This window comes from Meles meles, chromosome 18, assembly GCF_922984935.1.
Source record: "Meles meles chromosome 18, mMelMel3.1 paternal haplotype, whole genome shotgun sequence".
Taxonomy (NCBI): domain Eukaryota; kingdom Metazoa; phylum Chordata; class Mammalia; order Carnivora; family Mustelidae; genus Meles; species Meles meles.
Genome location: NC_060083.1, coordinates 42,241,211 through 42,259,483, shown reverse-complemented (window position 1 = coordinate 42,259,483; position 18,273 = coordinate 42,241,211). Strand labels below are relative to the sequence as shown.

Below are 18,273 nucleotides of genomic sequence, written 5' to 3'. Positions count from 1 at the left end.
CCCATGCAGGGCTGGATCCCAGGACCCTGAGATCGTGACCTGAGCCAAAGGCAGAAGCTTAACCCACTGAGCCACCCAGGTGCCTCGGTTTGGTTTTGTTTTTTAAATACTTATTGAGTTTTTTCCCTTAACAGCTTTAATTCACATACCTTTAAGTGTTCAAGTCAAGGATTTTTTGTAAATTTACAGAATTGTGCAACTAGCACCGTTTTGGAACATTTCTATCATCCTAAAAAAATCTCTGGTCTGCTGTGAATCCCCATTCTTACTCCCAGCCCCAGGCAACCTCTAATCTGACTTCTGTCTCTATAGATTTACCATTTCTGGACATCTCGTATAAAAGGAATAATATAGTTTTTTTGTTGTTGTTTGTTTTGTTTTTTAAAAGATTATGTATTGGGACACCTGGGTTGCTCAGTGGATTAAAGCCTCTGCCTTCAGCTCAGGCCCTGATCCCAGGGTCCTGGGATCCAGCCCCAAACAGGCTCTCTGCTCAGGGGGAGCCTGCTTCCCCCTCTCCTTCTCTGCCTGCCTCTCTGCCTACTTGTGATCTCTGTCTGTCAAATAAATTAAAAATCTTTTAAAAAAAAAGATTATTTATTTATTTATTTGACAGAGAGAGAGAAATCACAAGTAGGCAAAAGTAGGCAGAGAGGCAGGTAGAGAGGGAGAAGCAGGCTCCCCGCTGAGCAGAGAGCCTGATATGGGGCTGGATCCCAGGACCCTGGGATCATGACTAGAGCTGAAGGCAGAGGCTTAACCCACTGAGCCACCCAGGCACCCCAAAAGGAATGATATAGTATATAGTCTTTTGCTTATGGCTTCTGGCTTCTTTCACTTGCATAGCATATTTCTTTTTTTTAACTTTGTCCATGTTGTTGCATTTTTCAGTACTTCGTTTCTCTTTATTTCTGAACAGTATCCTACTGTATTGATAAAATACATTTTGTTTATTAATTTATGAAATGGTAGACCTTCTATTTCCATTTTCTTGGCTTTTATGATCCTTCCGTGAATATTTGTGTACAAGTCTTTGTGTGGACATAAGTTTTTATTTCTTTTGGGTGGATACCTAGAAGTCAAACTGCTGGGTTGTATGGTAAATTTATGTCTAATTTTATAAGAAACATCTATATTGTTATTGATTGCTATATAACAAAACTTAGTAGTTTAAAACAATACAAATTTATTATCTCAGGAATACAGGCACAACTTGTTTGGGTCCTCAGCTTCTTATGAAGCTGCAGTCAAGGTATTGACCCAGACTGTGGTCTCATCTGAAGGTTTGACTAGGGAAGGATCAAATTCCAAACTCACTCATGTCATTGTCGGGACTCAGTTCCTTGAAGGTTATTGGACTAGACTTCATTTCCTCACTGTAGGTTGGCTAGGGCAGCCTTCACTTCTTTGCCATGTGGATTCCCTAGTTTACTTTGTCAGAGAAGCACACAAGAAGCACCAGGGAAAGAGTGAGGACAAAATGGAAGTCACAGTTATAATCTAACAACAGGAGTGATTTCCCATCACTTTGGCCATGTTCTTTTTTTTTTTTTTTTTAAGATTTTATTTATTTATTTATTTGACACAGAGAAAAGGAGAGAGAGCACAAGTGGGGAACGGAGCAGCAGGAAGAGGGAGAGGAAGCAGGAAGCACAATGAGCAGGAAGCATAATGCGGGGCTCGATCCTAGGACTCTGGGATCATGACCAGAGCTGAAGGCAGACGCTTAACTGACTGAGCCACCCAGGCGCCCCACCATGGTCTTTTAATTAGAAGCAAATCATCCAGGTCCAACCCACGTTCAAGGGGCAGAGATTATACAAGGATATGAATACTAGGAGTCAGGGATTGTTAGGAACAGCTTCAGAAGGCTATCCATTACACAGCCAAATTTTTTTTCCAAATGACTATACCATTTTACACCCCCCACCAGCAGCAGATTGCAGTTCCATTTTCTCCACCTCCTTACCAACACTCATTGTTGTCTGTCTTTTTGATGATAGCCATTCCAGTGGGTGTGAAGTGGCATTTCATTGTGGTTTTAATTTGCATTTCTCTAGTTACTAGTGATGTTGAACATAATTTCATTTGCCGATTGCTCATTTGTATAATTTCTATGGTAAAATGTCAATTCAAATATTTTTCACGTTTTTAATTGGATTATTTGACTTACTATTGAATTATAAGATGCTTCATTTATGATTCATGTTTTTGGTATCATGTCTAAGAAATCTTTGCCTAATTCAAGGTCATGAAGATAATATGTGTCAGCTACTACGCTACATTTCTGTACATTATTTTGCCTAATGTAATTACAGTAACAACCCTGTTAAGGGTAGATAATATCATCATTGCACAAGTGAGAAAATTCACAGAAATCAAGTGACTTGCTGAGATCATACAGGCAGAGCACAACTTGAACCTAGATGTCATCTTACTCCAAAGCCTGTGCTCTTTCATCAGAACTTAAAAAAAAATTTTTTTTTCAAATCCATTTTCAGTGGGCAAAATAAGAGTGAAATACCATACTCTTTTCCTTGTAATTATCAGTACCCATTCTGGTGCTATTTGAATACCGTTAGTACAAACCCCTCTATTCATGATCATTGGAAGTTGCCTTTTGAAAGGAAGAAACACTTACACTCCAGTTTACTGGCTAGATTCCTTCTAGTTATATTCTGCCAGACAATATTCCCTCCACTGTTTCTAGTGGAGCAAGGATGCATCTTTGCTTGAAGCCTTGAAGTGTGTTACTGGGCAGCTGTTAAGCAGTTGTTATACTTTACCCCCAGGGACAAGCCTGTTCCACTGACAAGATAGCTTATTCCCTTATGGGCTTTTAGTGTTATACATTCACCTAGGACAAATCAGTGCTGAGTTCTTCCATGTTTCTTAGCCAGAGAGAAGAGAATGGAGGAAGCATAGAGGAGGAAAAGTATTAATATTATGTAGCAAATAATAAATTTTATATTATTTTTTATGTATTCTGTTTTCATTGATTTAATGTTAAAAAGAGCAAGAATCTGGGGCGCCTGGGTGGCTCAGTGGGTTAAAGCCTCTGCATTCGGCTCAGGTCATGATCCCAGAGTCCTGGGATCGAGCCCCACATCGGGCTCTCTGCTCAGCGGGGAGCCTGCTTCCTCCTCTCTCTCTGCCTGCTTCTCTGCCTACTTGTGTTCTCTGTCTGTCAAATAAATAAAAATAAAAAAAAATAAAAAAAAAGAGCAAGAATCTTTTCATTATTGATCCTAATATTAATTTTCCTCTCTTTCAAGAATCCTTTATGCCCTTCAGGTCTGTTTGGTATACCTTAAGTTAGAAATACAATTTGTTGTTGCTGTGGCCTAATATGCTAGCCTTGGGCAAAATTACAATCTGTGCAATTTTTTAAAAACATGTCCAACCTTAATTTTGTATTCGAAGCAAAGAACAGGATAATCATTCACCCCTTCCTTCCTTCTCGCCCTCTTTCCTTCCTTCCTTCTGTTCATTTGGTAAGCAATTGCTAAACTGTGTGCCTAGCTCAGTGCTACTACATGTTAAGGGTGTGAGTGGAATAATATACAGACATTGATATCAAGCAGCCACTATGTAGAAGGGGAAAACAGGGACTATCAGAAAGAGCAGACTTGGAAGAGAAGTCAAAGGGAGAGAAATAATGAGCTAGGTTGCAACTCATTGAGTGTGGAACAAGTGTAAGAAATCTAAGAAGTGATTGGAAGTATCTATTGGGCTGAACAGGGAGGACTAGGCTGGAAATATAGACGTGGGAGTCATCAGCCACAGAAGGTTGGATCAGGAGAATATGTAAAGTGAGAAAACAAAAGGTTGAAGAAACAGACCTGAGGAGACCATTGACACTTAGTAGAAAGAAAAAGAGGAGTAGACAGAGGAAATAAGTAAGGTAGAAATAGAATCAGACAGGAATAGAACTGAGGGAAGAGAATCAAGAAGCAGGAACTGGTCAACCTGTTCCAAAGGATGGCATCCTATTCCAAAGCAGGGAGTAGTGGAGATAAAAGCTGACCACCATGGGCAAAGATGTAAGCTAGAGGACTGGTTATCACTATGGGGCTTGTGTCTTTTTCTGATGTATCATGAGGAGAAATTCTGCATACCATGTATCAGCCTCAGAATGTTGTAGACAAGTTAAAGAGTGGTACAGAAAAGTGCCTTATTCCTTCTTCCCTGCCTGGCCGCCTTCTTAAATTGATTCAGGCTGATCAAAGAGTTCATTCATTCATTCATTCATTCATTCAACATCTATAGAAGCTAGCCCTCTGAAAGGTTCTGGGGACACAAAATATTATCAAAACCTGGCCCATGGTTTGAAGATACTCCTAATCTATGTGGGGAATGAGTTAACTGTCATGTAACACAACACAAACTATGCATACCAGGAAGTTAAGTTGTAGATATGGAGACATTTTCATTCCTTCCCTAATATATGATCCTGAGGTTGGTGTTGTGACAATCAGAATGTTTTTAGCCAATTTAACTGTATTTGGGTGATAATTTTTTAGTTTTCTAAGTAGTATATTTTAATGTGCTTTAAATTTTTTGATTGAACTCTGTCAAAAAATAGATGGAATATTCTATACAAAGGAATTATAAAAGAAAAGTAATATTTTTCCTCTGAATTTATAAATGAAGCGTCTACCACGTAAATACCTTAATCTATCTCTAGTAAGTTTGGGCAGCATCTAAAACTGCATCTTCTTTAGATTTTCATTCATTATTTTCTAATGGATTGCTGTTATTTCTCAGAAATACACATATAAAATAATATAATATATAGGTTACATGATCAATAGGAAGAGTTCATAGTTACAATGGACAGAAATGAAAAAATCACTACATTTGTATACTGTTTTATAGTTTATTTTTTTTAAAGATTTTATTTATTAATTTTGACAGAGAGAGATCACAAGTAGGCAGAGAGGCAGGCAGAGAGAGTGAGAGGGAAGCAGGCTCCCTTCAGTGCAGAGAGCCCGACGTGGGACTCGATCCCAGGACCCTGAGATCATGACCTGAGCCGAAGGCAGCGGCTTAAACCACTGAGCCACCCAGGCGCCCCTGTTTTATAGTTTAGAAGGAACTTCCACACATCACGTTCTTCAGTCCTCACAACCGTAGATGAAGAGCTCACCTCACCACATGATATCTGAAGAATAAAGTCAGGCCAACTGAGCAGCGGGAACCTCACCTACTGCTGATGTGTAGTATATTCCTGTCATTAAAAGCAATAAATATCCTCTTGTTCTAATGGGGAAGTAAAACATTATACTGAAATTATTAAATAAAATTATTTTTATTATTATGGCAATGAATGAGCTATTTGATAGTCAGATAATAATATGAAGATTAGTGTTATTAGTAAAATGGAGGGTGGTTCCTTTGCAACTGAAACGTTCTTCATGTTTTTATGCTAATGTTCTTGAATTTGAAGTGACATGGTTTAGTAATTACCAGTTTAGATTTTTTTTTTTTAAAGATTTTATTTATTTATTTGACAGATAGAGATCGCAAGTAGGCAGAGAGGCAGGCAGAGAGAGAGGAGGAAGCAGGCTCCCCGCTGAGCAGAGAGCCCGATGTGGGGCTCGATCCCAGAACCCTAGGATCATGACCTGAGATGAAGGCAGAGGCTTTAACCCACTGAGCCACCCAGGCGCCCCACCAGTTTAGATTTTTTAAGGGCAAATTTGTAAGTCTGATGAGAATACGTTTTAATGCAAACTTTAAACCAAGTATTATCCAAACTGCTTATCTCTTATTTCACTACTAATGAGATATTAATATTTAATCTTTTAGTGGTCTGATTCACCCTTTCCAGTTTTTTCCCCTAATTTTTAAATACGTGTTTTAAAAATTAATGGATACCTATCATTTTAGATTTTAAAAGAAGAGAAACATGACAACACAATGGATCCTGTAAATCAATGCCCAGAAGTTTTGCTTTTGTTGAAGCTTTATAATTTTTACTGGTTAACAAATACTAGAACTTTGTATTCTTTAGTTGGCAAAATATCATTGGTTTTCCCCCCTCCTCACTTTACAAATAAAAATGTAAATTAGAAAATGAAAATAACCCATGATCTCGGTGTTCTTATTCCTAATACAAAGAGGCCATTGTGGGAAAGGATTAGAGATATTAATTTTATAAGGAAGACTGTTTTAGTTGATCTATTTCTGAGGTATTGGATGATAGCAACAAATTCTGTAGACTAAATACCTACCATACATATATCTCCCATTTTGCTCTTTAGTGCTTCAAGCTTCTAAATCCTATTAACAGCTGTCAAAACCTGGTAAACTATTTATATGCTTTCACAATTTGTTTAATTGGATAGTTAGAAAATGGCATGCTAGAAAAGCCCACCCACCCTACCCCCCCTTTCTTTTAGCCTGGCTGAACATCTGTAGCATTAGGGCCTCATTATCTCTGAATTGGCATAGCAAATCAGTGGCATCATTAAAATGCCACATTAAGATGATTAAGCTTCTTTGTTATCCAGTTGACTTTTGCATGTGCTGAGGATTTCATGGTTATGACCCCTAATCCTTGTAAAACACTTAAACAACATCACCCTTTTGTGTCTTCCTTGTCTAACAGCCTCTATCTTGTTTTGCCTCTTCTCACAGTATCTCTGGCAAACTTAAGACTATCACTCCAAACGTTGTCATTCTTTTTTTTTTTTTTAATATTTTATTTATTTGGCAGAGAGAAATCACAACTGGGCAGAGAGGCAGGCAGAGAGAGAGGAGGAAGCAGGCTCCCTGCGGAGCAGAGAGCCCGATGTAGAGCTCGATCCCAGGACGCTGGGATCATGACCTGAGCCGAAGGCAGAGGCTTTAACCCACTGAGCCACCCAGGCGCCCCCCAAACTTTGTCATTCTTTGAGCTGGATTCTGAGAGCCCATAATTCAGAGTGGAAAGACTCCCCTCTTTACATGGGAAATTCCAACATGTTATCCAAGACACCCAAGTTGTCTGTTCCATTTGCCATCTTTGATAGGTTCTTCTCTCCAACTGAGCATTTTATGTGCCTGTAAAAACAAACTGAGGCACAGTTGGCGGAGACTGCTATTGCCCCTGAAGGATTTAGATGTTGGATCCTTTCCAAGACCCATTGTTTTTGCAATGTCTCAGGTGAAACCAAAAATGTCTACTCTGGAGTGCAAGCCTTTCATGTGATAACCATCACCCCAGGAAATGAAACCATGTGCATCAGCCCCAGTGAGCCAAGCCTTTGTTCTCTTCAGCCTACAAAATTCTCTCTGGGGGGTGTGTGTGTGTGTTAGTGTGTGTCATCTTCCTAAGAGGCCTCCAGAACATAGACAAAGATGGGAGCAATTGTACCCCAGAGTAGCTCCTTTAGGAAGAAGTTCAGTTTAATCTAATTTTCTATGGGTTAGATTCAATTTAGACATCTTTTCCCCCCTCTGGGAATGTTTAGCAATTACCTTTATCAGCAATTTGTGGTTTGGTATGTTCTTTTCTCCACAAGTTCACTTATAAAAAATTTACTCAGGAAGCCTTTAACATTTTTAGTATGACATACATCATACACGCAAAAAGGCAGATATAATTATGTGTATAGTCTAAAGAATAACAACAAAACAAGCATCCATGGACCCGCCACCTGGCTTAAGAAATAAAATATTGCTAGTGCCTGTGAGATTCTTGATAGTACTTTAAGTGGCAATTTAAGTGTCTAAGAAACATGACACATATTATAGGAGACTGGAATTTACCAAACTAAAATGGGAGATTATTCACATCACAAAAGTTGTATTCGCTTCATAAAAACTTTAGGGTATTATGGAGCAGTTCACTATATTCAAGTATTTCTTGCCAGATCTTTTAAGATTTTTGGCCTTTATTAACAGTTCAAATGTTGCTAGTCACTGACAACTGAAAATAAAAAAAATGAAGAGAAACATCTCTGAATGTATAATGTAAATCAGTGGAACAATGTTATCAGTTTTACATGTAACATTTTGTGAACACAGCTACATTAAGGAGAATCTGTAGAGGTTAATGATAGCATGCTACATACATTAAAGCTGAGCGAAGTGGGTATAGGAGAAAGAATAGAAATGACAATTTTTTTCTATGTTAGGATATCGAGGAAGACTGCATGGAGGAAATGGCATTTAAATAGCATCTGTAAGTCTGAATAGAATATTGATGTGGGGGAAGGACATTTGGGTGTTGGAAAGACTAGAAAACAGGCTTGGAAAACTGCCATTAGATTGCTGCTATAACTTCTCAAACTTTAATGTGCATAGAAATCCTTGAGGATCTTGTTAAAATGCAAGTTCTGATCAAGTAGGTCTGGGGTGAGACTTGAGAGTCTGTGTTTCTAACAAGCTCCCATGGGATGCTGGAACTGCTGATCCAAGGCCCCCATTTCGAGTAGCAATGTTCTAGTATAGAAAAAAGGTTGATTGAGGAGGAATGAGGTGATTGGGTAGGCAGAGGGCAGGTGCTGGACAGGCCCTTGAAGGTCTTGCTGAGGAGTTTGGATTTTGCTCTATAAGCAAATGAAATCATTGAAAGTTTCTGAAAAGGAGTTTTAGTGTTAACAGGATGATTAATCTGGAAATAAAATGTAGTATAAAATAGAGGTCACACATACTGTGGGCCAGTTAGGAGACTAACGCAGTGGTATATTCACGTACTAAGTATTTACTGTGTGTGTAGTTTATACAGAGCACTGCGTCAAACTGTAGAGCAGCTGTACTTTTTTCTGCCCCCCATCCAATCCCCCTGGAGTGGCAGTTCTTAAAGTCCATTGTGCCTAAGATTTACATACAGAGCATAATTTTAATGCATATTTCCAGTCTCCACACCCAAATTAGTAGGTCTATGATGAGACCCCCAACATTTCTATCTTCAAACCACAAAGCCTCTGGTCTCTACAGATACAGGTCAAGTAGTGTCACAGGCGATACTGAGTTTTTAAAAAAAAAAAACAAACCAACCTGTGTAGTTTCTGACCTCAGATAGCTTATATGATCATATGGGAGATGAAGTGAATTTATAAGTAACTCAGAGAAACAAGAAACAGATTATTTTGCACCTGGAGAGGATGGGGGGTGGGGAGGAAGTAATATACTAGTATTGGCTTTAAAGAATCTGCAAGTTTTGGACCACCTGTAGCAACATTGGGGAAAGACCTTATAGGCAGTGGAAATAATAAAAGCAAGAATAGGGGCCCCTGGGTGGCTCAGTCATTAAGCGTCTGCCTATGGTCATGATCCCAGTGTTTGGGATCTGGGCTCAGTGGACAGCCTGCTTCTCCCTCTCCCACTCCCCCTGCTTGTATTCCCTCTCTTACTGTCTCTGTCATAAATAAATAAAATCTTAAATAGATAAATAAATAAATAAAAGCAAGAATATTTGGAAGTTGTTTAGTTTGGTTAAAGATATATGAGTATTCAGGGGCACCTGGGTGGCTCAGTGGATTAAGCCGCTGCCTTCGGCTTGGGTCATGATCTCAGGGTCCTGGGATCGAGCCCTGCATCGAGCCCTGCATCGGGCTCTCTGCTCCGCAGGGAGCCTGCTTCCTCCTCTCTCTCTGCCTGCCTCTCTGCTTACTTGTGATCTCTCTCTGTCAAATAAATAAATAAAATCTTAAAAAAAAAAGATATATGAGTATTCAAAATAAACATTACAAAAACAGGTTGGGGCCAGATGCTGAAAGGCCTTTTAAATTCCTTCTTTCTGAGTTTGGACTTTATTTTGTTGGCAATAGAGAAATTGAAAAATTTTGACAGGGTCATGATATGACCAGAGCTATAGTAGAGGAAGGATAGTGTGGTGGTACAATATAGGATGAACTGGGAAGAAGAGAGAAAGGAAGCAGGGAGAACAATGTGGAGGGTAATCAGGGCCTGAGATTCAGGATACTGAGAATACAAAGTAGTGGGGAGGAGAAACAGAGTGGAGAGAGGATACAAAAATAGAACCAATGGGTGATTAAGTGGGGGGCAAAAATAAGACAAAGGAAAGATGCTTGTAAGGAGTCTAGCCTGAGTAACTGGGGAGATACCTAAGGAGTCCTTTGGGAATGGAGAACTGAAGAAGGGGAGAGAGATTACACCTGTGTGTGTGTGTGTGTGTGTGTGTGTGTGTGTGTGTATCTATCTATAGATAGATAGATAGATATATGGATGTGTGTGTGTGTGTGTGTGTGTATGTATACATACACACACACATTTAGGAATTAATCATATATAAAATGGTAGTTGAAGCCTGAAGAGTAGATGAAATTGCCACAGGGGATAAGATGTCAAGAAAGGAAAAAGAGCTAGAAAGAAGCAATCAGAGAGGTAAGGAAAGAAGTTACAGTTTCACTGAACAAATAGGAGAATAGAAGAGGAAGGAATGATGGTCAGTAGTATAAAGGGCTACAGAGAAGTTGAGGAGAATAGCACACAAAAGGCCATTGGATTTAGGATTCGGGAGATGACTGATGATCTTCAGGGGAGCAGATGCAGTGAATCCAGTGAATTATGGAAGTGGGAGCCCAATTAGAGAGGATTTTACGTGAGATTTGAGGATATAGATGTAGAAAGCATAGCTTACTTTTGTAGTAGATCTGTCTGGAAAGGAGTGTTGAGACAGGGTGAGTTTAGGTGTGATGGGATGAGAGGCTAGACCAAATTGCAATAGGAAATAGAAAAGAGGAATTGTCACCAGAGAAACTGAGAAAATAGAATTTATAGGTCTTTTTTTTAAAAAAGATTTTATTTATTTATTTGACAGAGACAGAGTGAGAGAGGAACACAAGCATGGGGAGTGGGAGGGGGAGAAGTGGCTTTCTGCCTCAGAACAGAGAGCCCAACACGGGGCTCGATCCCAGGACCCCAGGATCACGACCCCAGTACCCCGAGATCATGACCCCAGCTGAAGGCAGATGCTTAACGACTGAGCCACTCAAGCACCCTGAATCTATAGATCTTGAATACTGATTTGATGTGGAGATTTAAAAGAAAAGGATTCCGCTTTTAAGACTTGGACCTGAAAGAAGGAAGATGCCACTTGGAAATATAATGAAGTCATAAATTAGAAACAAGCTTGGGTTCAAAGATGACAAGTTTGATTTTAGACATACTTTTAATATTTTCAAGGGATACTAAGTAGTAGAATGCTCCCTTTCGTTCCAATAAATCTTCTTCCCAAGAGAAGGAGATTAGTGTCTTTGCTGATCTTTTTGGTGGGCTCTATTTGGAGGCTAAGTGCTAAACCCAGTAATCTCTCAGAAATCCCATTTGTATCTTAGTACTAATGTATTCTAATATTCAATTCTGTGTATCTTTACATGGTAAAACATGATGAATCGTTCATCTCCAGTAACCATACAGAGATGCAGTTCAGTTCTTTCATCTAAAAGAACTGAAGTACAAAAGTACAATTCCAAAGACAAACCAACAACTGTCTGAAGAACTCTTGGTCCATTAAGTACAAGAGACTTTTCCTATATCCTATCCATGTGTCTCTTATCTTTCCCTTAGAGGTCTGTGTCTCAAATACCATCTTTTTTATTCTACAGCTAAATCCTAAGGGACAAAACCCAAGATTTTCTCTTGAGCTGGGTTGGTGTAGTATTTCAGTTTGATGTCAAACCCATTAAAGACCAAGTCCTGAGGGAAGGAGCAACTCTCTTTTGTCCTGTGTTTTCAGAAAGACCTCACACATTTATCTTCCTAGTTTTTAATTGTCATTGTCCATGGATTGGCCTGGGTCTGTTCATATTAACATTTTATAACCAAAATGAAAAGGATCTTCTTTCTGCTGGCCCCTATCTGCTGTTTTTGGTTTTCAGTAGCTGAAGTTTTCCGTTGAGGTTCTTTTAAACGCCTACATGCAAACTGAAGAGCACTCAAGCTTTGGTGGGATATCACCCACAGCTGGAGTGATGAAGGAAGGGAGGAGGGTACAAGCCTCAGGTGCATCCTTCTCTTAAATTTTTTTTCTTAAACAAAACCTCTTAAGCAAACAAATTCTATCTGAAATCAGGCGAGACCTATCCAGAGAAAGAAGGGAATGAACCTCTTTCCATGGAGGAAATGGATATGAATTCATATGTGGCCCAGATGCATTAAATGGGCAAATTTTAAACATGTTGGACTGATCCTACTGCCCTACATCTCTTCTAATCAAAGAGTGAAATGCTATGAACCATGAACCGTGGTGAGAAGCAGAGGAACAGTGTTGCAGCATTGGCTCCCCGGTTGGTGGTTAGGCCCTGTCTTGCTCTATTAAGCAAACGCAGTTAATATAGATAAAAGGTAACCTTGATAGAAGTGAAAATTGAAACTTGAGTTGAAGGTAGCAAGCCAGGCACAGCTGCACTTGTACTTCCTCCTATGTGGCAACAGGAGCTGCACTTACTGGTGTTTTTTGGAAGGGATGCAGTTTTTTAAAGTATCTTTTCTTCAGACTGTTTTGGTTTTTAATGTGTACACCACTGATGGGAGAGTGGAATGTGTTAGTAAGAAGCCACCTAGACTTTCTACATCTAGTGTGTGAGGTCAGATCCAAGTTCAGCATTCCAATCACACACTGGCTGTTAACTGACTGTGTAACCTTGGGCAAGTCACTGAAAAGATCTCTGGTGCCAGACTTTCTTACCCGAAACACCAAAGGGTTGGATTAGATGATCCCTTCCAGCCCTAAGATTCCACTGATTTATGATTCCTCATGAGGAAGCATAACTTCCAATATCTAGGAATAAATGTTGGGAAAAGTGAGCATTTATTTTATATAGCTTTTATAGCATTTATATAGCATTTATTTTATATATATTTTATACAGCTTATTTTATATATGAAAATCCCTGGCAAGTATTTATTATGATTTTATCAGGCAATTATTAACATGTTATTAGTGTCACTACATAAATTTGCCTTCTTCACTTCTTATTTCTTCAGCTTAAAGTGTTGCAACTCTTTGTAAGACAGTGCCTGGTCAGCTGAATCACGTGGGCCAGACCCTCCTCTCCTGTCCAGTCCTACAGTTCTAGGACTTTGAGTTCCACCCACCCTACCATGGGTGTAGGTGTGCTTCCCCTTGCTTAGGCTGAGCTCCATTTACCTATGTCAATGAGAGTGACTCCTTAGAAGAGTATGTTAAAGAATTACTTCTCTTTTTATCTTTCTCAACAGTATTTCACTAGTACCAGCCAGCTTCCTCTATATACAAGGTTGTCTCATTATCAGTTCCAAGAGAAACAGAGAGATAAGACTCATTTTAGCAGTGTATATACATGGAAGGGGAAGAGGCAAAGCATGGCTCTTAAAATCAGAAAAATTGTTTTAACTATTCCAATCTCACTCTTAGTTGCTTAAATTGAATGCATTTGAAGGATTAAAATAGTATTTTCTTCTTGAAACTGAAGAGCTCCACCACCTTGCCTTTTAACTGCAGCCACCAGAAAAGGTACTAAATCTGAGAACCTTTCTTCTCCCCCAGTACTGGAGAAGAGTGGCTCAGAATGTTTTTTTCATGGTCACTTTAAGCAGTGATGGCTAAATCTGTTCTCTCTCATTTTCTGGATGGTCTAAAACTCTTTTATCTGTGTGTGTGTGTGTGTGTGTGTGTGTGTGTTTTCCACCGATTGTGGTTCTGAATTCAAATAATGAATGCTCATCCTAATGGTGGTTTCTTGTTTTGTAGATGTACAATATTATATCAGCTTCATTTGGTATTTAATTGTCGGTTGTGGGTCTCTCTCTTTGAGCTGCTTTGATAACTCCAAATACAATCATTGTTCATTTCTTGCATTTTCCTCCCTGCAGATGATTCCATGAAAGTGAAAGATGAATACACTGAAAGGGATGAGAATATTTTAAAGCCAGAGCCCATGGGAAATGTGGAAGAGCCTGAAATTCCATACAGCTATTCAAGAGAATATAATGAATATGAAAACATTAAGTTGGAAAGACATGTTGTCTCATATGATAGTAGCAGGCCAACCAGTGGCAAGATGAACTGCGATGTGTGTGGATTATCCTGCATTAGCTTCAATGTCTTAATGGTTCATAAGCGGAGCCATACTGGTAAATAGTTTTCTTTATCCATTCTTCTGAAAACTGTCCTAATGCAACCATGTGAGAAATGAAATGGTGGAATTTGGGATGACTTTTGATTACTTTCATTGATTTTTGTAGTAATTCTGATGTATTGCTCCCTCTCTGCCTTTTCATTTAGCCAGTGATTTTTATTCCTGCTTTACTATCTGTTTGGCAAACATTGCAAATGTCATGAATAAAAATACTGTAGTAAGTGGAGTGTTCTAGGTCAGCCAAATATTTTTCTTCACTTAATAAGTAGAAGTTGAATTGTGTGTTATGCTTCTTAAGCATCATTCATACATCTTTGCATAACTTTTTAAAAAGCAGACCTCCTTATTATATTGGGTTCAAATTTGATAGATGAAAGGATATAGTTTTTATTACCAGTTTAAAAATTTTATCTTCAGACAATAAACCGCCAGCCTGTAGAAATGCATACAAACACAGCAGTCCCACTGAGCCCAATAGACTCCATCTGACATCTGATATGGAAACTTTAAAAAAAGAAGCACTTCTGGCCCTCCATACTTTATTAAGATTTGAGTCTGTGATTCTTTTTTTCTCAGATTGAGATTACATTAAAAAAGAATGGTGAGTAGTGTTACCAACTTACATCTGGAAAGCACTTCCAGAGCTACTCTTGTTTTTTTGATGGGGAGGGGGATGTTTTTTCTTTCTTTCTTTCTTTTTTCTTTTTGCTCTAATCCAAGACGATAAGTAAAATAGCCTTGCTATTTGGGAATGGAGGACTGAAGAAGGAGAATGCTTTTTCTCTCCTACAGGGAAGACTCCAGAAGTAAGTTGTACACTTGCCTTGCAATATAGCTCCAGCTGATCCCAATATGATATGAATAGATACTATCTAAAAGATGCTTTTGCCATAGGCGTCTAATCTGTGCATATGCTCTGCCACTTGCTTGCTGGGTGATCAGAAGTCTCCTTTTTGTCCTTTTTAAAGGTGAACGCCCATTCCAGTGTAATCAGTGTGGGGCATCTTTTACTCAGAAAGGTAACCTCCTCCGCCACATTAAACTGCACACAGGGGAAAAACCTTTTAAGTGTCACCTCTGCAACTATGCATGCCAGAGAAGAGACGCACTCACAGGTCACCTTAGGACACATTCTGGTAAGTGAGAGCAATGAGCGTTCCATATCTAGTAAATATGTGTTCCTTGGTGCCCATTGAGGAAACTAGAAAGAGTTAAGTATGGAGGTTTCAATCCGTCATTCCTGTTCTGAAGGGTTACAACAGCAGAGACCTCTAGGGCTAATTACACTTCCATTAAGGCATTAATTGCTCTCCGTCTGGCTCAATGGGTATGATCATCTCCTTACCATCCTTGCTCCCCTAGAGAACAAGATAGTGAGACACAAAAAGTCTGCTCTATAAAAATGCCTTTTAAATTTTTGTTAAAAAATTATGGTCATCAGTATTTTCTTATGGTAAACTTTATTAAGAGATTACGTTCCTAAAAAACACACACACTTTTCATTCAGAAGTCTGGACAAGCAAATGATGTACAGTCTGTAAGTTACATAAAAGTGTAAATGGAGTATAAATCATTGTCAGAGGGTTCCTTTTGGCCATTCTGGGCTAAAAATTTTTAAACTGGGATATAACTGACAGTGTAACATTGTATTGGTTTTAGGTATGGATCTCTTAAAACTGACTTTCTTCTTGATCAGCCTATTTATTTCTAATCTCTAGAAGATGAGCAGCAAAAGAATTCATAAAAAAAAAAACTATGTTCTATTTTGATGTTTTCACTCTTTATTTTAACCAAGCAAGATAATAAAACTTTTTTCAACATTTAGAATTTCCCTCCTAGAAAAATAAAACTGAGTTTATTTTCAAATTTGGGACCTCATGTTCTTGATGTTATCTGACAAACTTTTTAATTAAAGAAAAAAAAAAAGGTTTGTTTTTATGTCAATCCACGTACTGCTTTGACTAAAACCCAGCCCCAAACCCACAACTGGTCACAATTCAGAGACTAAGGATTAAACAAGTCAGTCCCAGCAAAACCCACCATGAGAGACCATAAGTGGTAAGAGAAAGGTTTCTTTTATAGTTCATTGTTCAAAGTAATGAATTAAGGATGAATTTGGTCCAAAAAATTAGAATAGTTTTCTTCTGTTGCTTTTTTCAAGTAAGATCCAAACATAGTGGCCACTTTTTAGATAAATTCTCGAGGACCCCACTATGCAGATAACAACATTTTTAGCCCTAGCAAACTTGTATTTATTTTAATTTGCGATTCGAGAGGGATCTTTTACAACTTTAAGTCCCAAAACTCAGTTTTAACCAGAGCAGCAGGATTAGAAAATAAAAATCTCAGTTCCTAAAACTCTGACATATTCATAGGGTACATTTATCAACAAATCAGAAAGGCCAACCCTGGACACAAGGTTGAAGTTATAACTTATAATTAGCTCAGTTTTTTTCAAGCCCAGACTTCACTATAACCACTTAGCAAGGATAAATTAAATTTATCCAAATATGTCAGAACTCTGAAAAATCCATCAGTTTCTGGCTGATTGTCTAACTCCCAGCATTCTTTACTTACAACCAGATGGATGTCACAAAATAAGGGATCTCTATTTCATTTTTAAGCCACACTAACCTCCTTGAGGGGGAAAAAAAAAATGGCCTTATATTTTTTCCTAAAGAAATAACATTTCATCTGGAACCAAAACACTGTGCTCAGTGATAGTCATTAAATCCAAATCCTTCCACATGTGAAAGGAGGCTATTCTTTTTAAAGAAAATTTAAATATAACAGTCAATTGAAGATTATCACCTTTTTTCAGTTTACTAAATTTAAAAATAATATAGCTGCATAAGTATCCAAATACTCTGGCTTCTTTCAGCAGCCTCATTCCTAAAGGACAGTTTGCACAGAGCCCTGCAATACCATTTGTTCTGTAACCCCTAAGGGTCACTGAGTGCCCCCTTGTGCTCTCCTTATAGTTGAGAAACCCTATAAATGTGAGTTTTGTGGAAGGAGTTACAAGCAGAGAAGTTCCCTCGAGGAGCATAAGGAGCGCTGCCGTACATTTCTTCAGAACACGGACCTGGGTGAGACTGGTGAGTTCATTCGTTCTATACACATGTAGTGAGCATCTACTCTTCTGGCTGGTGGGAGACATAGTAAACAAATAAACAAACAAACAAAAAAGTCTGTCTTTGCAGTTTATATTTTAATGGGGGAAAGGCAGACCATAAGCAAAGTAAATAAGTAACATATACAGTATATTAGAAGGTAGTAAGTACTATTAAGCAAAATGAAGTACGTCCTGGGGGGCAAGAAGGTAAGTCAGGGAGGTGACATTTGAACAGACTTAAAGGGATGAAGAGAAAGCCCTGCAGAGAACTAGGAAATAGCAAGTGCAAAGGCCCTGTGGCTTAAGTTTGAAGAAGTATAAGTAGTCCTGTGTGGCTGGAGCAGAGTGGGAAAGGGAACATGAAACCAGAAAGGAAATGGGAAACCAGATCTTATCAAGCCTTGTTGACCATTATAAAGGGTGTCTTTTGCTGAGTGAAACTGAAGACCTTCAAAGGGTTTTGAATTGAGAGGTAACATGATTGGACTTTTCATTTTAGAAGAATCACTCTACTTGCTATTGAGAAGATATTTTTATTTGCAGCAAGATTGGGATTTGGGAGTCTAGTTAGAAAGGCATTACAGTAATTCAAGTGGGAGAAAACTGCGTCGGGGGTAGTGGTAGAGGTGATGAGAAATGTTCTAATTCTCTAAACATTTTAAAGGTAGAGCCGACAGGATTTCCTAACAGAGTGATGTAGGATGTGATGAAGAATACAGTTGCCATTCCCTGAAAGAGCAATTAAGAGTAGAGCAGGTTGAGGGCTGGCTAAGGCAGAGTCAATTAAAACTACAAGGATTTTCAGGATGCCTGGGTGGCTCAGTCAGCTAAGTGTCCACCTTTGGCTCAGGTCATGATTTTGGGGTCCTGGGATGGAGCCCCACATTGGGCTCCCTGCTCAGCAGGGAGTCTCCTCCCTCTCCCTCTGACCCTCCCCATGCACATGCTTTCCCTTTCCTCCACTCTCTCATAAATAAATAAATAAATATCTTTAAAAACCGACAACAACAACACTACAAGGATTTTCTTTGCCCAAAGCCCTCAAATCATATGCTTGTCTACTCATATGATTTATTGTGATGT

General features: G+C 38.8%; 1 protein-coding gene across 1 annotated transcript in view; it reads left to right on the top strand.

Moving 5' to 3' along the window:
• Positions 1-18,273, top strand: part of IKZF3 (IKAROS family zinc finger 3) — an 86,975-nt gene that overhangs the window by 46,909 nt on the left and 21,793 nt on the right. Inside the window, exons 4-6 of the mRNA XM_045985710.1 lie at positions 13,810-14,070; positions 15,044-15,211; positions 17,057-17,173. Of these exons, the coding sequence (XP_045841666.1) occupies positions 13,810-14,070; positions 15,044-15,211; positions 17,057-17,173 (546 nt within the window). The remainder of the gene's footprint in view (positions 1-13,809; positions 14,071-15,043; positions 15,212-17,056; positions 17,174-18,273) is intronic.